The 23,691-nt window shown below is 40.0% G+C and overlaps 1 protein-coding gene across 7 annotated transcripts; it reads right to left on the bottom strand.

Annotated features, from left to right (window-relative positions):
• Positions 1-1,969: 1,969 nt before the first annotated feature.
• On the bottom strand, positions 1,970-23,099 carry PROSER1 (proline and serine rich 1). Of its 7 annotated transcripts, none has more exons than XM_086620881.1 (13): positions 22,828-23,099; positions 19,595-19,660; positions 18,793-18,861; positions 18,232-18,326; positions 16,198-16,291; positions 15,577-15,687; positions 14,767-14,850; positions 13,739-13,817; positions 11,343-11,438; positions 11,178-11,222; positions 7,149-8,910; positions 6,359-6,506; positions 2,178-2,217 (listed from the first exon to the last, which is right to left on the bottom strand). In XM_086620881.1, the coding sequence occupies exons 1-13, from the start codon at positions 22,870-22,872 to the stop codon at positions 2,212-2,214; spliced, it is 2,700 nt and encodes an 899-aa protein (XP_086477007.1). In that variant the 5' UTR covers positions 22,873-23,099; the 3' UTR covers positions 2,178-2,211. The 7 variants fall into 7 exon arrangements, with proteins under 7 accessions (XP_086477036.1, XP_086477007.1, XP_009979169.2 ...); XM_009980867.2 differs by lacking the exon at positions 2,178-2,217 and adding an exon at positions 3,689-5,033; XM_086620874.1 differs by lacking the exons at positions 2,178-2,217; positions 19,595-19,660 and adding an exon at positions 3,689-5,033.
• Between the last annotated feature and the right edge of the window lie 592 nt (positions 23,100-23,691).

Below are 23,691 nucleotides of genomic sequence, written 5' to 3'. Positions count from 1 at the left end.
CAGCTGCACTAACTATACAGCTGTTTTCTGTGGGCATCCATCACCTAGAATATCTTCGAAGATCTGTCTCCAGCTTCATTTCCCTTCAGTCTTCATCCCTGCCAGTAATCACATTGGCCTCCGATGGGTCATGCAAAGATGATTGCTCCCCAGAGAATCCTTTGCTAGCTTCACAGAGAGGAAACTACACCATTGAATGGATGTTTTAAAACAGTGAAAACCCTGAGCAGCTTGCAAAACTGAGATCGACATGCTTATTGCAATACCCTCCCAAAGATGTGACAATATCCATTTCAAGTCATTTGTAGTGTTTTCCTCATTATTTGGCTTCTCATACTGAGCTGTAAGATCAAACCTGTTCAGGATAGACGCCTACTAGCATGACGGCAAGGGTGAGCAGTTAGAAGAAAAATGTGCTTTAATTATTTCAGAAGCAAAACCATAATACGGAAAATTACCCCAACATATTTTTTTTTAATATTAGAGCAACTCGGTTTTATTGAAAAAAACTTTATTCCAAGCCATTTGAATGCCACAATCTACACAGCTGCTTCTGCCATCAGATAGATGAGCAAAACATTAAAATCTAACAGAAATAATTGCTCCCTGCTGTTTACTGATAATTCCCTGAGGTGCCGGTAAATACATCCCTTGAAAGGTGACTAAAGCAGATGGTGTTTTTATGTTCAGGAACATCACTGTACTAGTTTCTCCATGTTAACCTCAGCTACACTCTTATTCCTCCTTTCAAAAAGTTGAAGTCAAAGGCAGGGCAATCTGAATCCTTCCTCCTTGCGGCTGTACCAGGGCACATGGAAAACTCATCCCAGAGTGCTACAAAAGACTCGAGCAGAAAACATAGGAGTGCTCTGGGGCAAAGCAGTTTGCAAGCTGCAAGTTCACAGGTGCTGAACAGCCTGGTGCAGCCCTGTGCCGCAGAGCAGTGCCACACGGAAAACCAGTTTGTGTCCAAGGCCACTTTAGCAGGACTTATCGACTCAGAAGCAAAATTAGACGAACACAGTTCAGGTCAGTGGCAGTTCAGCTATTTCTGCAGCGTGCTGAGGTAGCTAAAGCCTTCAACTTCTGCTCCGAAAGCAGCACAAAGGTAGCTCTCGGTACCAACTGCTCCATTTGCAAATGGCACCAACCCTTTGAGATTTCCCTCAAGTATCCAGTTGCTCCCACTTACCTCATCACCCAGTCACAGAGACTTAATCCTACAGACTAAGCATCCACTTCAAAGTTTGTTAAAACCAGAACAGAAATTCTTACACACAGCCATTTCTGAACAGCGCCTATCTCAAAATATCAAAAAAGTCATCAGGCAGCCCTCACACGAGATCTTCATATAACGAAGCTGTAGGTTTCAGTTCTGTCTTTTTCTGACCTTTGTAGGCCCTTACTTTCTTTCTCATGCACTGGGCATTGGATACTGCCGAAAGATTTCTCAGTCTAGTCTTTTCCTGGTGCTGAATTCTGCCTAGACACTATTTGCTTCAGGCTCATCATTCCTTTTCCCCAGATCAAAATTTAGAAGAAGGGACAGGACATGGAGAAGATTAACAGTACCATCCTATTTGTAGGAACATCTCCATATTGCTCTTCCTCCTCGTGAAAATGGCATCAGCTGCCAACAGCTGAAGATGGGGAGATGGCAGGAGTAAAAATGAGAGACAGTCAAAGGGATTGCTCCCATCTCAATCCAGAAAGGAAGGCAATTTGCAAGAAAGTAAGAACGTCCATACCATGGCAAGTTTCCTTCCAGACCCAGTCAAACTCACAACACTCACTTGCAAACAAAGGAAGAAGAGGACAGAAAATTGCTCCGTTTCTCTCATATTCTTTACAGCTGCAATTAAAGCACTTGAAAGAAATACTGAAACTTGTATTTGCAAACACAATCTCAACATGTTTAGTTGTTCTGAATAAAGACTTTATTTCAAAGAACATTTCATTACACCTTATCTTTGCAGTCTGTCAACATAGCTGAAAAAATCATAGTTAGTCTAGAATGAAGTTATACAGCACCTGCCCTTTCCCAGCACAGGCTCAGTGTAAGATCTGGCATGGCTTGCCTCAGGAGCAGACTTTTCCTTGGCTTTTTAAAAATGGTGCTCAAGTAAGCACAAAAGAGCTCAGGACAAATCACCTCCTTCAGAAATTCCAAGGCTAGGTCACAGCAGTTTGCTGCAATGCAGAACACAGACTTTATTCCTGAAGAGAAAAAAATTAATAAAAAAATTTTACATCAGGAGAAATACTTAAGAAATTGAAACTTACCTTAATCCTAAACACTGGAAAGTTCAATTCACAAAATCCTGCTCAATATGATTTCGTAAGAATCAGAGAGCCCATTCTAGACAAAAAAAAAACTTGACAGTTTAACGCTCTTAACCTATTTGTTCACTTGTCTAACATTGACGACGAGCTTCCACATAAAACTACATCAGCTGTGCAGGAAATCGTCTTTCCCGGGTAAAGTGGCCAGACACCACTTAGCGAGTACGTTGTTTCAGCAGAACAGCATTTAATACAGTGGATATTCACCACCTCTCATGTGTTTTCTTTTGGAGAAACAGGGCTTCACAGTCTCTCAGGCATCTTTGAGTTGTCCAACGTTCAGACAGAAAAAAACTCCACCCCCTACACCCCATGACCATTTAGTACATGTTTGCAGAAACTGCTTACTTTTGACAAAACACTGCATAACAGCTGATGTCTGGTACGTGTTTTTGACTACAAGGCAATGTAGATTAGTTTAAACTTTGATCGCTTGATGGGGAAACCAGGACTCAAACCAGAGATCAAACTCAGCACCTCGGCAAGGTTACAAAACGCTTACTGACTTTGAACCACATTATATTTACATCTATGGGACAAAATCCAATTTGCTCTTGAGAAGATAACTATATCATTATTTTCTCCTTCTCCAAGTGATCTACAAATCTACAAAGAACCAGTCATGAAAAGAATGAGAAGAAAAGTAAAATGAAAGACGACAGATTTTTTGAGTCAAGATATAAGGCACAGATTTTAAAAGCAGTCCAGAGTGGAGAATCGTTAGAATTCAACAGGTTTCACAAAATAAAAAATGTGCAGTATATTTTAATCTTTAAAGTAATATGTAAATTTGATTATCAAAATGCAAGACTACTCAACAAGCTGACAAAGTATCAAGGACACTATTTAAATTTTTTATCTGAACACTTCATAGAATATTTCTATCACCACTCTTTAGGAAACCAATTTTACAATTCAGTATACATTTCTGCATCATAAATAAACAGGATAAGCAAGATCAAACATTACAAAGTCTCTTAGTAAAAACAAGTTTATTCATCTGTATTTTAGGTAAATATGTAAATAGTCAGCAAAGCCTTTTCGCCATGACTGTAAACTTTTTATTAAAAAAAAATTGTGTTAAAAACCAATACAGGAATTTCCATTAATGTTCTAAAAAAGTTTGTTCACATCTTGAAAGAAAATACATTAGCAACATCTCCCAGCAGAATTCATCTTTAAAAAAGTAAAACTCTAGGTGCAGAGCTTTTCTACAGTATAGTAGCCTCTACGTTTTAATTTAATCACAGGATTGAATATCATTCATCTCTATTGTCTCTAGAACACGATCAAGAGTTTATCTTGATCTATGATTCTATGATTCTATGATTCTATGATCTTAAACAGATGATATTCAATGATGTGTTACACATTGCCACAGGTACTAACATTATCAGAAGAGTGCACAACTGAATGTCACTAACAAAGCAAGACCTTTCTATATGCTGCGTCATAACCCTTCCTAACCAATACAGTTAATTTAGCTATATGCCTTTAAAATCAGGTACATTTTCCAAGGAAAAATACTAAAAAAATCCACGGTCCAAATTCTGCTCCCACTTACATTCACAGGGTAACATAAGCACCATCAAGTTGCGGTTTATAGCCGAAAAGCATAGAGAGAACCAGTGAGTTTATAAGGGAGAGAGGAATTTGACCCATGTCTGTAAACATTCACAAAAGTCTGCAGTCAAAAGTGCCGGATAGGCAGCCTATCCGCAGCATAATTATTTCATTCACAGAGAAGTGTGGGGGCAGGGAGAAGGTTATGGAACATTATTTTAGAGGCAAATGAAAATGCTGTTATGCACTTTGGAAAGACATATTCTCAGCTAGCTAAACCATACTCCAGTAAAACATAACCCACTTCTACCCAAATACAGTACAGCATCATTTCCTAGCTCTCCTGTTCGGATTCAAAGGAGTACTCAATTCAGCAGCAAGCCCATGACAATATTTAAAAGCGTAAGAAAACCCCCACACCCCTGTCATCTGGCCTCCCCTTAACACACTGCTGATGTTAACAGGAGACCTTCACACATATGAAGAAAAGATCCGAAGAACCATAAACTGACCTTGATTTATGCACACACAAGAAGTGTGCATCTAGACGAAAGATCGTCTACCGCTTTACGTATCTAGTTTCAGTCTAGATCTCATTCTATATTAACCACATATACCGTACAAAACATAACAGACGGATAGGTGCTTGTACATACTATCAAGTATACTTGTTCTCCTCATTCAGTTTGACAGCCAAGTGCTCTATTTACATAAATGTCTGTTTGAAGGTTCCTGATCCTGTAAGACACCAAACACTCAACTCTCAAGCTAAAAGGAGAGTCAAGGATGCTCAGCAATTCACAGGATCAGACCCTGAATCAATTAAATGCAATCACAAATTAGGTTTGACATCTGACACAGCCTCCTGGAATCATTTTATCCTCATGTTTTCCCCCTCTTTCCCCAATTCAGACCATGCTCCCACTAACGCAGAGATAGCCTTCAAAGTGAATAGAATCAGGCTCTGTCAAGCAACCACTGCAGTCTCTAAAAATGTCTGGTATTTATTGCCATCCACTCTGGGGCAGACTGGTCTGCAATGAAAATGGTGTTCCTGGTGTTGATGGATAGTTAGCAAAACCTTCAGGCTGAGCTGTATAGTTCTCCAGAGCAGAAGCAGAATGTGCCTTCAAGGAAGAGAAGAAGTTAGGAAACAGCACTGATAAAAACAAACAAAAATCTAAATCAAGCAAAATGTCAGGCACAATACCAGTCCTACTCAAGCCAAAATAAACCAAGTACCATCTGAAGTATGCAGAGAGCAGAGATGAACAATGTATCCATATGCGGATGCTAAGCTGTAGTGCAACTAGGCTCTGAAACACCAGAGAATCACAGAATGAGGAAAGCAGTTGGATTAAGAGGGAAAATGAAGAAGCATTAATGGTGTTTACTTCCCAGTGGACTAAGCACCAGCTGATTTGGAAGGCATAGCTTAATCAGGAGCTGTAGTATTTCACTGACTTTGAACTTCATTGCTCGAGTAGCTAAGTGTTAATTTTAGCGACTGGAACTTGCAAATAAGAAAACTGACATTTCCTCCATGCAATTTGCATACATAGATTTCTACAGAATAAATAAATTCCTGAGCTGCAAAGGCAGCATGGCCTAGCTTAAGTAATTTGCTCCTTCCAATCTATTCCCCCTGATATTCAGGAGGTATCTGACAATATTCTGCATATTGAACAGTACTTAAGATACATGCTCCATTTCAAAAACTGATGTGCCACAGAAAAGAGAAAACATTAATTCAAGACACTCAACTGCCTTTTTTAGTGTTTTGTAGAGGATGACAAATTTCCTACCAGAATCCTTCATCTGTACAGAGGCCGTTTTTAACAAAAGGCAAACTAAAACTCTGATGATAGTCTCAGTTAACTTAAGTAGGCTGATGACTGAAACAAGAGAGATGATGAAACTACACATTACCTAAAGCCACCTCAAGCTTGTGTTACAACAATTCTATTTGTGGCAACTACCAAGAGAAAGGCACAATCACGGCAGACACAAATTGAAGACAATCTGATTGTGTGTGTAGAGAGGCACGTAAGTCACAACAAAGTGGTTTTACACAGAATTCTTTAAGTATTAAAATGTCAGACTGGAACTGAGCACAAATTTTGCAACTACACGGTCAGCTCATTAGATTTAACACAAACCTAGCAACAATTTCACTTGCGTATCATTTCTTTTTTCTTTCACTCCTCTCCATTTTACAAAGCGTTTTCAAAAAGGGTTTGATCACATTCATAACGTCCAGAAGCACTGTACATTGGCCTTGAGTAAGAAGTTAATATAAGCTGTTCTTTATCATCACCCTTGCAATCAGTTCTCAAACAGGTTAGGGGTTTTAATCATTTACTGACTTAAACTAATTCCAGGAAGTTAACACGCAAGTACATGCTCAAACAATTACTGGAATCAAAAGGGTATTAATAAATAGGCACGTTACCTGTAGTAGTGCTGACTGTGCCGCCGCACTATGCTGCAGTTCCTGCAAGGAAGATTGTGCGGCACTTTGGGGAAAGCCAGGGATACCAGGGAGAGATAAAAGACCAGGAAAAACTGCGTTTCCTGGTGTCTGTAGTCCAGAAGTCAAGCTGAAAGAATGTCAAGATGCAGCTATTATTAGGAACATCTGTATCACGTTTTATCCTACGTTTCTCTCTCTCTAAGATTATGACTACATAACTTAGAAAAGCATCTCTTTCTCTAAACCTCATAAAGGCCAGAATTTCCAAACAGAAGCCCAGTCTCTACCCACCTACAAATTATTCATGCACACACAAACCAAGACTGTCTGGAGCATACCTAAGAAGGGAACTGGGAAATTTTTGTACCTCGTCTGTGCCTACAATTTGCACATGAAAAAAAAACTTTACAGACAGAAGTTAATGCTGAGTACTTCCTTAAAACATAGGAATATCTAAGATATTGCCTGCTATTACCTGGATGTGTCAATGGATGCCCACGTGGAATCCATTCTTGTAAAAGCCTAGGAGGTGCCAAGTATCCTCATCTGGGAAATATCACTCAGCACCTCACTGGATTAGACTGTGGTAACGGGGACTACTGAGGACAACCTGTTTAGTAACTACTATATCAGTTTCTAAAGACAGGTGGAAATCAATTAATTAACTGTAACTACTGAGTGAAAATAATGTCTACGCCTAAAGTAAAATTAGTGTTTTGCTCAAGAGAAAAAGAAATGGTTCTGACCTCCTTCAGAAACAGAAACATACCCAGCCTGTGCAACAAGTGCAGAGTTGAAGTTTGAGCTAAAGGCCGAGGCAAACCCTGGCAGGACCGGAGCCGGAGATGGGGCTGTGGCAGCTGCCGGCAACGGTGCAACTGCTGCTACTGCAGAAGATGCCTGGAGGCCAGGGAAAGAAGGGAGAGCAGGAGTGACAGAGGGTGTGTTAGAGACAGGAAAACCAGGGAAGGATGGGTTTGATGATCCCAGAGGTCCCTGGGCAACAGAAAAAAGGGAAGGGACGGCACTGGACAAGTTAAGCGAGAAGGGAGGAGCAGAGACTGTTGCTGAGGCGGCGAGTCCTGAGAGTACGGCGGCAGTGGAACTCACATGAGGGGCAGACACGGCTGAAGCGGTTGTAGACGGAGTGGCTAACAAAGACCCTGGCAGAGTGACAGGTGGTGTAAGTGCTGGATTACCAGTAAAAGCAAAGTTACTGGTTAGAGACGTAAAAGGAGGAAGTCCATTGAACACAGGGGCAATGGGAGCAGAGGAGCCATGTGGGGCGAGGGAAAGGGAAGCCAGAGAACTGGAATTGTTTAAAGGAGCACTCAAAGAGGAGAGACCCGATAGCGCTGGATTCAGGGAACTGGGTAAACTGACTGGCACTGAAGCTGCTGAGGTGTATGCGCGCCCGAGCGCTGACAGTCCTATAGTGCCATGAGAAGGGCCAGCCGAATGAGAAGGACCTTTGAAGGCCGAGAGGGTAGGACTCATGGGTTCTGTTTTGACCAGAACTGGGATACTTGTGGCAGCTGGGGCTGATGAGAGCTGCTGATCAGGAGTAGTAGGGCTTGTGCCATGCAAGAGAGAGGCTGATGAGCCACAGTTGACTGGCATAATCGATGGTGAAGTGGTTAACGGTGACTGTGCAGGCAATGTTGGAGGAGTGGAACTAGAATTGGCTACAGATGGGGATGGAAGACCTGGAAAAATGGCTAGCCCGGGTGTGGAGGAACGCTGTGGGGTGGGGGTGGCTGATGGAGTATAACATTTGTTGACAGAGGAAGTGGGAGGGTCAGAGCTTTGATTAGCAAGAGCGGACAAAGAAGCAAGCTCACTTGTCATAGCAGAAGGTAAAGCAGATGAATTGATTAATGAAGTGTCATTTGATGTCAGAAATCCCTTTAAGACAGACAAAATTGGGTTAGGCAAGCTAAGCGAACCAGGAATGGTAGTGGCAGGAGAATTAGCAATTGTAGATGGAACAGGACTAGAAATCCCTTGGGTGCTGGGCGGCAAGGACAAAGGGAGGCCAGCAAAAACTGATGACAATGGAGTGGGATTATTAGAGGAAGCAATTGAAGAGGTTGCAGAAAACGGGAGGCCAGCAAATGGTGCGGTAGCAGATGGGAAAGCTTCACTAGGTGCAGACGTGGCGCACGGGGTGGAAGAACCTTGCAGAGCTGGCGTAGCAGTGGGTATAGAAGCCAGCCCAGAAAAAACTGCAGGGATGGGGGTAGAGGTTGCACTGTGAATAGATGTGACAGGAACACCAGGTAATGAAAGGGATTTGATGACAGTAGGGGTTGGGGTGGATGGCTGAGATGTATGGATGGAAGAGGAGACCTGTCCTGGGAAAACAGGAAGGACAGGGGTAGACATGTTCATCCCAGAGATGAGTGGAGTTGCAGGTGCTAATGGATGGCTTATTGCCTTGACAGGTGATGGGGTAGGGACTGGAGTAGCAGCAGGTGTTGAAGGATTAGAACCATGAGGAGTAAAGAGCTGATTCGCTTGTGCAGAAAAAGCTGCAAAGAAACAAAACTGGTAAGAATACTTGAAACTGTCAGAAATGTTTGAAAAAATCAACACAAACACATTTTATACAGCATTTCAAAATATGATACACAGGCAATAGCTAACATACAATATCTGTACATAAACAATGAACACTGGAGCCTATGAAAACAAAACAAAAAGGTACGTACAAACACATCACACAAGTTGTACATCACATAGGCTACCACTCCTCTTTAAAACACTTTGTGACATCTGCTACCTCTTCGTTATCTCATGCAAGACAGATACTGAAATATACTCGGTAAGAATGTCTAAATGATAAAGGTAAACACCCTCCCTCTGGACTCTAACACCTGGCAGTACCCAAACCAGATCTAATATTCCATCAGCATCAGATCACCTGGGCTCCTCTGCATCCACTCTCACTGAAGGTCAGAATTTCCTTCAGAACCAGTTAATTCAATGTATTATGATTTCAGAGACGTTTAGTCAACAACTGAAGAAAGCTGATTTCAGGTGCTGGTATTTTTCTTTCCTTCAAAATCAGGTCATTCTCTTCACTGTGTTTCCTTCAGATTTTGATTCTAAGAAGGTACACTTTTAAATTCATGTATCACACTACAGTATTAAACTAACATTGGCACTTGACTTTATCAACAAATATTTCTGTAAGTCTGAAGTCAGGTGTTTATAATCGAGGCAAGAACCTGCCACTAGGAATATCAGCTTGTATCAACCCTACAAAGTAAGTCAAAGACACATAAGTCGAGCTGGAGGAAAACAGGCCGGCACACTGCAAATGGGGAGGTGGAGGTTAATGGAAAGAAGCTGCATTTATGAACGTTGGCATGCCAAGAGCCTTGATATGCCTCTATCTAGTTTCCTGTGGAATACGAATGCGTTAATTAATCATTCCTCTCAAACAATCCTTGTGCTTTATTTTACTTTTAAAATAATCTGTTCAACTATAAGCAAATCACTGATCCAACCAAACTCATCACTCATTACTCTATAACAGCTTAGATTTCTCTCTTGCCTAAACATGTACACACACAAACCCAAAACCAGAAACTTTAAAATCTTGGACCTAAGTTGATATGACAAACTCCTGTTTTATGTATCTTGAAACACTGAAACTAGCAAGTTTGCAAAGAAACTATTTCCTTTTACATATTCTTTTCCAAAAAACCTCAACCCAGCCTGCTCAGCTCTGGATTCCATTCTTTCCTCATCCTATTTCCAAGCTGAAGACTCTCCTAAAGATCACAGTTGTTAATCCTGACAGCCAAAATAATCATCAGATAAATACAGCTGCAATAGAACTCAGAGCCGTTACTGAATTCCTCCTCCTAAGAGAAGATTTTATTCCTTACACTGGATCCATTTAGCTGTATAAACTACCTTGTAAATACATGCACACTTAAATGTGATTCTTTGCAACAGCAACATTTCTGTAGAACTATCTCTGGGCATAGAGGAGAAAAAACAAAATGTAACTTTGTTTTTTTCCTAGAAATATTTACAGGAGCTAAACTTATCACGATCATTTTATCTATTATGGGTATTTGTTAATATGCCTGACACAATAATCAGTAGATTCTCAATTTCTGTTTGTCAAACCTAACAAAGTATTATCAAAGCCTTCATATAGGTAGTTCATAACGGGATTTATCACTATGATTTGTACAAAGTGTACAAAACATGTAAAGTACCACACAAATAGAGACAAAAAAATAAATGCACAACTTTCTCTTCCAGAAAAAGAATTGGATTTTAAGGGGTAAGACAAAAGTGCAAGTAGACATAGCTGGATGTAACAGTCTGGGATAAGACATTCTACACACGGATTTACAAGCTATAAATAATCTGCCTCTACTTCCCATTGCAACTAATCTATGAAATTAAAATGTGAGTGAGTTTTCAAGTAGATGTCCAGACTTTTAACAACTGCAAAGACATTATTGAAGTGTTTCAGTGCACTTCATTGCAAAGCATATTTTGATTGTTTTTCACATGATTTCTCACAGTTATATGCTGAAAAATATAAAACTTGAATGAGTTAACAAAAACGCCAGATTTTAACGTTTCAATGCTTCTAAGCAACAAATGCCTGAGATGACTTTTTTTCTCAATTCTCAAGGGATCCTATTGCGACAATAGTTAAATACTTAGAGGCTTATGAAAATCTCACTAAACAAATAAGTTGTTTACATTTTCTGAACAAACAACAAAGATACAATCAACGAAAAAATCCCCCTGTGGATTTGCAATTTACCTTGATTTTGGGAAGGTTTTGCCTGGCTGGAAAGGTCTTCATTTTCTAAACAGAAAACAACAGCTTGTTATTTAAAAGCAAATGAAACTCCAGCAGTGAATGATCCATTCACAACAATGAATTAGAAAAAAAAAATCAACATTTTTAAAGGTATGCATACTTTACCTGATACCACCTGATTAGCAGCATATGGGGGAGGAGCTGACAAGCCTGGAGCTATGACATTAGCCATTGGTACTAAGCCAGCATTGTTGTAAGCACCTAAAAGAACAAATGCAAAACACATCTCAGTTGTCAGAAGAACCCATATCTAAATGAACCAGCAGGTGTCTTTTCCTTTAAAAGAACATTTTCAAGATTGTAAGACATTCCTTCTCCAAAAAGCCAGACCAGTTAGCCATCCTGGCTGGATGCTGGCTTTTGCCAATGCCTGCCTGAATGACATGCATTGTGATCCAAATTTTAGTAAGGGCAGTTCTCTTGAAAGAGCCTGAAAGAGTCAGGTTTCAATTGCTTTCAGTTCCATTTTGCCTGAAAAACTCAAAGAGGAGGAGTGATTCACAGTGTCTGCAGCATCATTTGTTCTTTTTCTATTCTTAACTCACAGGCTGTTGCAACTCTTCCTTTAACATTAAAGCCTTGATGAACAAGAGAGTCCAACACAAAGCAGTGACCACGACCGGCCCTCCAACACCCAGTCAGAAAATTCAGAGGAAAATGTCCCATCTCAAAGACTTGTCTATCATTCTTCAATATTTCTTTAAATGTTAAGAAATTCAAGTGGGTTAGCAAATTATTTTAATATAAAATACTTATTGTACTTGACATATTAAAAAATACCTTTTTTCCTCTCCTATCCTCTGGAGCAACTCAAACTGTTGTCTTGCTGTGGTACACAGTTCTGACGAAGAACATCAGAATTTAAATCACAGGAACATAATTACACTTCACAGTGGTTCTGAATGAATATTTTAAGAGCGTAAGAACTTACGCTTTAGGGGGAAAGGCAGCACTTGATCAATTCTCCAAGTGCAGTAATTTGTCATACACAACTCCTTCCTGATTTCACACTTCCATAACAGTTCTACCTAACGTTAACATTTCTTACATGACAACCCTTGGCTGAAAATCAGAAAAGTAACTAACAATCATTACGCCACCCAGGAAGGAAATATTAAACCAATACATGTAAGAGGCAGAAAACAAAACAACATTCTGACCAGTGCCTGAAAACAATCATATTCAATAGTTTCAGGTCAGCATCTGCAATTTCATTGAACACATTTTTTATATATATAAACATACCATCAGATACAAGTTCTGTTGTCACAAGAGTTTTTTTTAAAAAACATGCTGCAGCCTAATAAAGCCCCAAAACCTCATATCCTAAAATGTACTGATACTTACATCTAGTCACAGGCCAAATTTTGTGCCCTAACTTACTTTGGACAGAATTTATTTAACATAAATTTGAGCTAATCTGCAAGTTTCCTGTACGCTTTCTGGGGAGCAGGTCATCTCCAGGGCACAAACCATCAGACTTACTTTATCAACTAGTAGTGCCCATTTTTCCAAAACAACTATAAAGAGACTTGCAAACATCAAGCTGGTTAGACGACTCACCCTTCAACATGTATGCTAAGAACTCCAGCACGCTTTCTTACCAAATACCTTAAAAACTCCTTGAAATCCCTAACACCAGTGAAAAGCAAGCTTCCTAACCAGAGCACTGCTTGTTTTGCAGTACAGAATTGCGAGATTAGGAAAAGCTTTCAGCTTCTGCTCGAAAAGACCAGAGTCTGATTACACAAGCACTCCAACCTCGTCTTCCAAAGAAATGGCAATTGCCTTGCTCCCTTCCGAAAAGGTTTGGAATCAAACTGATGGAGCAGGGCAAAGACAGAGGCGTTTATGAAGAAAGACTCAATCTTACCTAAGGCACAAGCCTAGGAATGGTCAGACCAAACATCGGAAAAGGCAATCACTATGTCCCTTCTGAGACTGAAATCTACATGCCTAAACTTTTCTTTTAAGAAACAGTTTTCTCTCCATTGTGATGAAGAGAAAGTGAAGCTGAAGGCAACTGAGAAACAGATTAACTCTTCAACTGAGAAACAGATCGCCTTCCTTCAGCAAGCTTCTACATACTTCCACTCAATTCAAGGCTGTGCCTGACCATATCCTAAGTTTGGTACCACAGCAAGAAGTCAACAGACTTGTCAAGCCAAAGCCCAAACTTTGTTAACATTACAATAAAGACGCACCCCTGGTCTTGTCTTACATGCACAACGCCTCCCATAAATGAAATATTTTGTCATCAGAACAGGACTGCGTATTTTCCTTATGATGTGGATGTTGGAAAAAGAAGTCAATATATTCCTCTTTTTATCAACTCTGCAGTTATGACGGGAAGAGATAGAAACCAGTACCCAGAGCATGCTTAGGGAGCACAAGGCAATTTCAGATATGATCATGGTCAGAGAAACTGACACTGGACACTTTTACTTCAAAGGCTAATGGATGAAACAATAGCATCAAGCTAAAACACATAGAAGCCTTACTTGGTGCAATAGTTGCATGTGGCCGACATGGTGGGATGGGGTATGGAACTGGTTTGTGTGGATTGTAGGTTGATGGAGCCTACATAAACAAAAAACAAACGGAAGAAGCAATAGTGAAAGCATTACCTAATGTTTCTCAGACAAAAAGCTAACATTCAGATACTACTACAGACAGCTGTTTTTCACTGGAAAAAAGTATCTGATATCAAATTTCTGCATAATATCCACAGTGACTGCAAATATTTCACTCTCTCTGAAGAGAATGAAACAAACATCACTAGTATACCTTTAGATTTTAATACAATACTGAATACAGGTGGGAAGGGGAACTCCTTCCTGCCTTGTATTCTTCACACTCTGCAGTCTTGGACTAACTTCTCATTTTAAAGATTTAGTACATTTAAAATCAACAAATACTTATGAAGGTACCTGCCCCTTTTAAATAATACAGCTTAGTGGGAAATGTCTCATAATAAAAGTGAAAATAAAACATTTGGACAATACAAAGTAGTATCAGGTTCATTGAAAGTTTGTCCCAAAATTAAAAATTTTGACATACAGATCAGCTGTGTTGTTAAGAAACAAGAACCTCCTTCTAAGGCACTGCTGTAATTCAAGTTTCCAAGATGCAGGCATTTCTTATGTTCATGGGGGCAACCCTCAAAGATTGTAATAAAAAATGGAATTTATTTGTATCTAAAACTGCCACTAGCTCATGACAGACTGCTAAAAATGCTTTTAGTTTTCTCTTCTGCTACTACAATTTAAATTCTGCCTTCCAACGCACCCACACTGTATCCACTAGAGAATCCTATCCCTCACAGATACAAACTAGAGCTTCTTTTCAAGTTAAATAAAAAAATACTAGGTCATATTATCTTTGTTATAGAAGTTTAGCTTTGTTTAAATTGCTGATCTACAGTCTTCTTGCAACATAATGGCATTTGACATCAAAGCCTCATTGAAGTGGCTGGTGGTTGGATTTTTTTTCTTGAAGTTTCATTTAGTTATTCATTTATTAGACATACTGGTTTGGATGGTCCAAGTATACGGGCTGCTATTCCCTTTCCTTCACTGGTACATTCTTCTGTGTCCTTTTTGATAGGGGTTCCCTGAAACAGAAGAAAATTAAAACTATTAAGTATTAATTTAAAAGTAAATCTTGCTATAGAATTTCTGCCATATTTGATTTTTTTTCTAAACTACATTCGAGTTTGTCAATATTCTGAAAGTGAGACTTAACCATGTTTGTCAGGAAAAAAAAACCCTAGGTGTTCTAGGCTTGTAAAACGTTAAGTAAGAGCATGCCAATAGCTTGATTTTTAAAACACTGAGCTTTTGGAAAGAGATACATATTAAACAGATCTCATTTCTGACATAACTAGAATTCTGCATTTTGACTTGTGGACATGATAACTTACATTTTGCAGTCCCTTGAGTGTTCACAGGAAATACTTCACATGGTTGTTCAAGAACTACACTAAGATTAGCAGTAGTACTGTAGCGACCATATTAGGTCATCTTCTCAATCTACTAGTAAGGCTCTTTACACCTCTCTTGAATCTGCCAAATATTGCTGGAGTTTACAATGTTTTCCTTTTATGAACAATGTCTTATTTAGGCAGTAATCCTTAATTGAAGCAGTATAGAAAGAATGGGCAAATAAAAATTATGCAAGTTCCCTATAAATATGGAATGAGGTAATAAAAAAAAACCCAACAAAAACCATTGCTTTTGATTCCACTTCTTCCATGTATGTGAATCCTGGTTGTGGTTATACTATAACGAATCTTAAATCAAAGATGCTGTGAAAAGCAAAAGCATAGAATCATGCTTACTGGGAAAATTCCATTTATGCGGCTTGGTTTGCCCTTGGGATAAGGGTTGCCAGGAATCATGCCACAGGATGATATCATAGCATGAGGAGCCTTACAACCCGTTTTTGAAGCCTGCAAAATAATCAAGAAAGGACATTATTTTCTATCAAATTCAATGCTTTAAAGAAACGAATTACTATTTCATGACATTCAGACTGCAGGAATCAATCTACACAGAATAATGCACAGCTTTGTCTCAAATCTTCTTCCCAAATAGTCCAAATAGTATGAGGTTCTGCCAAAGCGTCCTTTGTTTTGAATAACTCTACTAGGACTACCTCTGCTTTTACTGAACTTGGGGTTAAGCACTTGGTGTTCTCTAAAACAAACAGACTGTTTCCTTGAGCATTGGTTGCAATTCTGTGCCCCTTTTTCCATAAGATACTAATGCCTGGCAGAAACTTCCTATTTTTTTGCACATGTATTACATAGCTCTTATCTTTTCGCAGCTGCTTCTTTCAGCTTGTCTTCCACTAGTAGTTCCCAGCAGTCCTCATGGTAAGTCCTGACCCCACAATGACCATAAGGATGGAAACAATACTGTATTTGACAGACTCAGGGATACTACAGTATCTTGACTACCTGTTCAAGAATTCTTCTGCATCTTTTCTTCTCTGACATATTAATTCTGAACAGATCTTCAATAAGGCGATAATTCTGAGCATCAACAATGTTGCTATAAATGAAGACATTGAGAGATGATTACTGCCATTCCATATGCTCATCAGAAATAATGCACTACTGAAAAGTGATCAACATTTACTCAGCCAGTACCCAACAGTACATTAAAAAAACCCATAATTTGTTCAGATCATAATATTACTATTATTATTAAAGTGAAACCCGGGCTCAAATATGGACTTCATATCTGTAAGTAAAACATGGTATTAGAATTAAATATCAATATAGAACAATGGACAATGATGGCTAAACTTTATGGCAAAAATAACTATGTTGACAAAATGAATTTTGCATCACAACAGTTTGTTAGAAAGCTTTAATTACTACTAGCACACAATTCCCAGCACAGCAGAAAACCAAGAGCTACTCGTTCGCCACTGTTTCTTGCTAGACTGGCAGAGAAACAAATTTTAATCTTATTTAATCCAGAATGAAAAAGATAAAGCAATTCTCTTCATGTTCTGCAGAGCTAGTGAAAACCCTCACACAGTTCCAGAAAGTACCCTTCCTTTCTCCTCGTTCCTCTCCCAAAAATAACACTAGACACACTAACAACAAAGTGTGCATGTACAAGGAGTCTGATGCTTGATTCTACCTGCCTCTTTCAAAACTCTGACCACAGCACCTTTACTGCTGTCAAACATTATATGCCCCATCCAAACTACTGAAAATACAATACAGCCCCAAAAACGAGGGCTTCCCAAGGAGGATATTAGAAGAAATGGAATCAGCAGAATGTAGAACAAAGACATTAAAAATATCTGCCCCCCATGGCAGGGGGGTTGAAACTAGATGATCTTTGAGGTCCCTTCCAACCCAAACCATTCTATGATTCTATGATCTCAAAGAATTGTATTAAAATGTGAATGAACTTTCAGCTTTGTTCTCTAGTTTTGATGAACAAAATAAGTAGTACATGGATTTGGGTTACGATTTCTATATCATGATTCCCTTATTATGCTCTTGCACTGTGGAAATTCAACAGCTAAAGAAGTTACCACGCTTTCCCCCACACCAGCTGAAGTGCAGCAACTAAAGAGTCTATGAGCTCCAATCTCATTTCGAGAAGCAAAACAGGTTAGTTTAATGTGCCACTGAACTTCCTTTAGGCTATCCTGTTTTGTTTTGGTCTGAAAGACACTAGAAGCATTGACACAGCTTCTTAAAGCTCGACTTCGAAAGCATGTCTATATCCTCAGAATTATCTGTTTTATGGATATTTATATAATGAATTCATATGCCCCAAAATGTCCGAGCTGGCTGCAATATATAGCATGCATATGCAAGGCAGATGTACTTAATGCGAAACAACCCTCAACTGAAAACAGAGCAACACTTCATATAGTAAATCCCCTAAACCAGGCAGAAGAGTTCCAGTATAAACATATGTAGACAGTAGATCCTTTCGAGTAGCTGTGTTCAGTAAAAAACCCTATCTTCTGGGTAAACACAAATTTGTAATATCTATACACCTTTTATAGACATTAGACCTGTACATCAAATGTGTCAATTTTAGAGAACTACTTACTTAAGTCATTTTTACGTATGTTAATATTTAGAAGGCTTTTCACATGCAAAAGGGTCAATGCCCAGAAGACTCTGGTCTCAAGTCTTTTATGTTTCAGCGAGTAGAAATGAGCTCAAGGCCCTCTTCATTCTCTACAAGGTTTGAAGACCACTGTAAAAACACTGGCGAAGTGGCAGTTTTCCAGCAGGCAGGAGCCCACATAGCAGCATGCTCAAGATTCCAATGAACGATGGAATTTTGCACAATATCTGCTTCTAATTCTTCTTTTTACAGCTCCATCAATAATGAATTTGTGCTTTACCTTAACTGGCCACAGTGCTTCCTTCTAGAAGTATTTAAAGTTTTATATAACCAAACACTAGTAAAACCAACACAAGTTAAGGAAATACAACATAAGAGATACTTACGAAGCTAAGATTTCAAGGGCAATAAGTTTATCTTTACTGAATGTGAAGCAGTTGAGAATATTAACCATTTTTGATGCCGGAACTGCCACTATTTTCTGACAAGTAAGCAAGAAAGAAAAAAGTGTACGTAAAATAAGGCAGTACAATTATCTTAAATACAGAATGCAACTCAGTAACAGCTTCCCATCATGTATTTCAGTAAACATTTCATGTTCTCTCCCTCCCATTGGGAAGGAGACTTTGTACACTAAATTCTGAACAAGCAACTCCAAAAAACACTTGCCAAAAGCAAAGAAATTAGGAAAATTAACAATAGTTACAAAGGGCCACATCTATTCCTGTGATACACAGGAAAGTAAAAGATGCTTTAGTCAGAAAAGACACCCTGGTTAAAAGTATGAAGTTTCAAATTTTGATACCATTGAGAAAGAAAGACATCAAGAGGAGACTTTGAAGATTAAAGGGTAGATTGACCCATCAATTGCAAAAGTAGACATCACAAAACTAAAATGAGATTAAGAGGGCAAACTTACTCCACAAGGTTATGCCACAAGAACTTACATGTTGTAAAGCCTTTATTGCCTTGAGCTGTGGTTCAGCCCAGGAAAAGTATCTCAGTAACTCAACAACCTGCAACAGAAAGGCCTTCAATTAGTCTTTTATTTAGATATAAAAAACCCCATGCTAACAGCATCAATACGATCTTCCCATTTTTGGAGTACAGTGGTGTACTGCTAAAACACATATATATGTCTGTGATGTTTGATTATCAGTGCCTACCAACACCTAATGTTCTTTTTATTTCTAAGTAGGCATCTAAAAATTCTATGTTATGAGATGAAGTTTTTCTATGGAAATACTTAAAATAGATAATTATTCCTTTCCATATATTTGCATATATGCACAACCGTCACAGCATTAGAATAAAAAAATTAAGTCTTTCTGAAAAAGCTTATAAATTGTCACTATCTGAAACAGCACATTCACCAAACATACACCAAAAAAACCCCAGAAGAAACAGAAAAAGGAAAAAAAAGCTACATAGTACCAAAATAAGCTGGATACTTATTACTACATGCCAGTTTAGAAAATACATACAAAATAATCCTAAATTCCATGATGATTAATTTCTCCAATTTTCCTCACAGAACAAGAATGCAAAAGCAGTGATTTTGATAACAAAGTAACTTGGAACTATTTTAACGGATTAATGCTGATATGACAATCAGGAATTAAATCTCCTTGGTTAACAAATAAAAAAGCTAATATGATCAGCCTCAGTATGAGTGAAGACAGTCTTTTGTGCTACTAAATACAAAAACCCAGTAGCTCCCATTAAACCCATGAAAGTGTTGACTTTTACCTGTTCACTCGAAAAGTATCCATGAACATATTCAATAGCTTTTAATTTGTATTCAGTCAATACAGCCTAGAAGACATAGAAAAAAAGACGCATAATTAGTCCCTCAAAAATTATACTTACGGCATAATCATCTGCTAGAATCATCTAAGAAAATCTGACCTTATAAAGTAACATTGGCATCGATTACACTGCAATATTTCTAAGTAACAGAACACTCCTTAGATAATTGAGAGAACAATGAAAAGCAGAGATGCAATTTAATTCTTCCGTTAAAAACATTTGCTCTTTTATTTGTTTCCTTTTCTTTTTTTTGTTGTTTGAAATTACTGGGAGAACACCATCTCCTCTCTTCCTTGTGCCTCTATGGTTTACCTCAACTTTACGTTAAACAAGGTAACACAGTTGATTATTCACACAACCTCTTTGCATGTTCCCTGTAAAACAATTAGCAAAGCATCTTACTTCAGCGAATTTATGGAGAGACTGGCCAACAAGTCTTTACAGGCCGAATTAAGGATACAAGAAAGCTTGCTCCAGAGGTTGATGCTGCCTTAGCATTACCTTCCCACAGGTCAAGCATTAACACACAATCACAGAAAACAAAGGAAGCGGAGTAGTTTAACATAGTACTGGCCACCACCTTTGACTTAGTCGCCAGAGTTTTGTTGATAACCACGTGGGCTGTCTAATAGCCAGGGCTTCCTCTGCCTCCTCATACCCAGCTCACTGACACATGTACAGGATGCAAAGGATTCCTGCCCCAAAATGGTGCGCACGCCTCTCTTCCCCAGTTTCCAAGGCCCCCATCTATTGCTAGCTCTCATGCTAATTCTCAAATCATCTCCAGCTCCACTCACACACCCATTTCTATCTTCTTTTCCTAAAACCTACCTCTATTGCTTCTTTTTTTTGTCTTTGTCCCTCCACACAGGTGTGAAGTTCCCCATCACTGCTACCTGACTATGAGTAGCACAGGTGGAAAGAAACCCACTAGCAGAGACAACCCCCTTCTTTTCTGCACCTCGTTAAGAGACCAACACTACCAGACACGCTGAAGTCACAAGGGAAAAAAGAACTTCTCTTGTCATGCTCAGTTTTTTTTTCTCTCCCTTCCTTCTGTTCATATATTTTGAAAAAAGCCTCGTATGTCATATAGAAACTTCTTTGCCAAAACAAATGTCACTCTTCCTCCTTAAATCAACAACTGAATGACTTCGTAATAAGAACACAAACAAAGCACTGCTATGCATATTCATGAAAAAAACACCCCAAACTTTATTTTGTTATTAATCACAAATATATGCAGGGAAAGACAGAACTAAGCTACCCAGTAAGACATTTGAATACACATTCCTGCTAACTGTAGGGCTGAAAACGGAACACAGTAACGCAACTGACTTGTGAAGAACATAATAAAGAAGGTTCTACCAGAGAGCTACAAATTAAGCTTAAACAAAGATCCAGCAACCAAGATACAAAATAAGCATTTGGAAAATGAGTGTTGCACTGAAACAGCACAGCTATTAGTAACAGTGCACAGCACTGATCCTTAGATCAGCAGTAAGTCAGGTTCACGGGAATACAGGCAGATAGCCTACAGGAAACCTAACTGCCTGAAATCACGTGTCAAAAGCCCTTTTGTTTGAAGTCTTTAGCAACCACAGAGTGCCTTCTGAAGGGCCGCACTGCAGTAGTAATATTTGAAACATTACTCCCTCCCACCATCAATTCTCAGAGAACCAATTCATGTGCAATTTTTTCCTTGGCTTTTTTCCCCAGATTTTCCACAAAGATTCTTAGGTTGGGAGGGAACTGGAGACCCTGAATTATCTTAGGCTGCCACGTTTTTAGCTGGTTACACAGCACAGAACATACCTGTCTTATAAACGAGAATTTGTGACGATGACCTTATGTAAAATGCTTGTAAGTGCAGTGTAATGCTTGTAAGTGACAACAAAGACTCATCACTAAGGCTTTTGTGCTCAGTGTTTTATACCTCAAAATGCTCCAAAAGAGGAATACACCTGCAGCCATCATCACTGCATCTCACGCTGAAGAGAGCTGAACTGAAACTCAGCTCTGCAGCACCCAGTTCCAAGTAAAGGAAATGACCTCTCCTAGACAATCCATCACAACAAAAACACCTCTCACAAAAATACTAAGGATTCCTTTTCTGCCATAATCTTATAATCTGCAATTTATGCCATAATCATATAATCTGCAATCTTATATGAAGCAAGCCCTTCATTTTCACACCAACACAGCTTTAGCAGGATATGTAACGGTTCTACTGTGATGCTTAAATCACCTCTGCTTAACTACAGCAAAATATGTCATCCCAGGTTTGTACTTCCCATGCACACAGAAACCAGTAATCTCAGAGATTCTGATTTTTCCTATCTCCTTTTGCATTTCCAGCATTTAGGGAACTGTCTCAACAATTAACTTCTAGCTCTCCTGTTAAAAGCAGGCCTCTGTACAGAAAGAAACGACAGCACCCGCCAGACAACAGAAAGCCTAGGTTTACATCTCTGCATCCCACAACCGGTAGGTATTTTGTTCAGTGAGTTTTTTAACAGGAGATGCACCAGCACAGTTCAGAGCACGCACCGAAACCCAGGATTTCACATCCTGGAGGAAGGTGTGCGCAAACTGCCGAGCTGTGGGAGATGTGGCTTTGAATAAGGGCAGCAGAGCATAGCTTAGAAATCAGCCCTTTCGGGTCATATTTGTGTTGTATCTCCTAAACTACCATAAAAAAAGGTGATACTTCACACTGTAAACTCCTGTCTCCGGTCAGGCCAAGCAAAGACAGCCCCCCCCGCCGCGTTAAAAGATACTTGGCTATTTGGACTTTTCTTCTCCATCTTCCTCGACAGTGAAGATGCTGTGATAAGCTTATTCAAGTGCTTATTTCAAATGACTGCTCTTCAGCGCACACAGTGCTAGCTCAGCTGCAGCAGTCTGGGCATTCAATCTCAGTTTTCTGAGAAAATAAAAATATCTCAACGACAGCAAGGATGCCACAGCAGCGTTACACTGTTCTATCTGACACACGAAAAGTAAGATACACCGGCAACACAGGATTACAGTTCTTCACAATGAGGTGAAATTTAGTCTTTATTGAATCCTGAAGTGATTCTTAAAGAACACAAACACCCACCCTCGTGTGTTCATCAAGAGGAACACTCTACCACCAAACGGTTAAACTAACATACAAAACGAGAAGTTACCTTTCTAATTTCATCCAGCACGGTTTCAAATGATTTCTTATCCATCTTTATTAGTTCATTCAACGTAGATACTTAAACATAGAGGGAATAAAAATTTAAAAAAATAATAACCAGGTCAAAGACTTTACTGAGAGTCTTTGAGGATACAGAAAAAAAAAAAAAAAAAAAAAGGAAGCAAGGCAACAAAGGCGGCCTGGGATCTTCCTAGGCACTGCGAATTCGGCGCCGACGCCCTCGCGATGCTGGACACGGCGCACGAGACAAAGGCGGACCCGCTGGGCGCTGCTCGCCGCCTCGGAGGCGACCCGCGCCCGCTCCCGATGCGTTCCGGGGCTGCTCTCCCGCCGAAGGACGAGAAAGGGCGCGGAAGCGCAGCGGCCGAGGCAGCGGCGGCCGCAGCCCCTCAGGACGGCCGCGCAACGACCCCGCCGCGCCGCGCCGCTCCCCTCAGCACGCGGCACCGAGGCCCGGCCGGCCCGCGCTCCCGCACTCCATGGCTCGCTGTGCCGCTGCCCTTTGGCCCCGGCGGTCGGGGGCCCAGACGCTGCCGGAAAATAAGGAGCAGCAGGAAAAAAATAAGGAGCAGCGCAGGAAGCGAGAGCGCGGCGCTTTAACCCGGAGCCACCGACAAGGCACCGTGCTCCGGTCCTGCCTCTCCGCCGTCGCGCTCCAATGACATCACAGCGCGGACTCAAAGGCCCCTCTTCATGCTGGTCAGCAGCAACGATGCCTACGCAGAAGCAGTGGAAACTAGAGCCGGACTCACGCCTCTTCCAGCTCCCAGGCGCCGCGCTGAAGCGCTGAGCGCTTTCGCGGCGCGTCGCCGATCTCTCTCTGGCCTGCGTCTGGGCTGTCGCCTCTCGG

The sequence above is a fragment of the Tauraco erythrolophus genome, chromosome 1 (assembly GCF_009769465.1).
Source record: "Tauraco erythrolophus isolate bTauEry1 chromosome 1, bTauEry1.pri, whole genome shotgun sequence".
In the NCBI taxonomy this organism is placed as follows: Eukaryota; Metazoa; Chordata; class Aves; order Musophagiformes; family Musophagidae; genus Tauraco; species Tauraco erythrolophus.
This window is presented reverse-complemented; position numbering and strand designations above follow the sequence as displayed.

Coding starts and splice junctions, on each gene's coding strand:
- PROSER1 (XM_009980867.2), bottom strand. CDS start 22,872: ATGGATAAGAAATCATTTGAAACCGTGCTGGATGAAATTAGAAAG. Junction 15,688..16,197: donor GCAGAAGAATTCTTGAACAG/GTAGTCAAGATA, acceptor ATTATTTTGCAG/GCTTCAAAAACGGGTTGTAA. Junction 6,507..7,148: donor GCACTTGTTGCACAGGCTGG/GTATGTTTCTGT, acceptor ACATTCTTTCAG/CTTGACTTCTGGACTACAGA.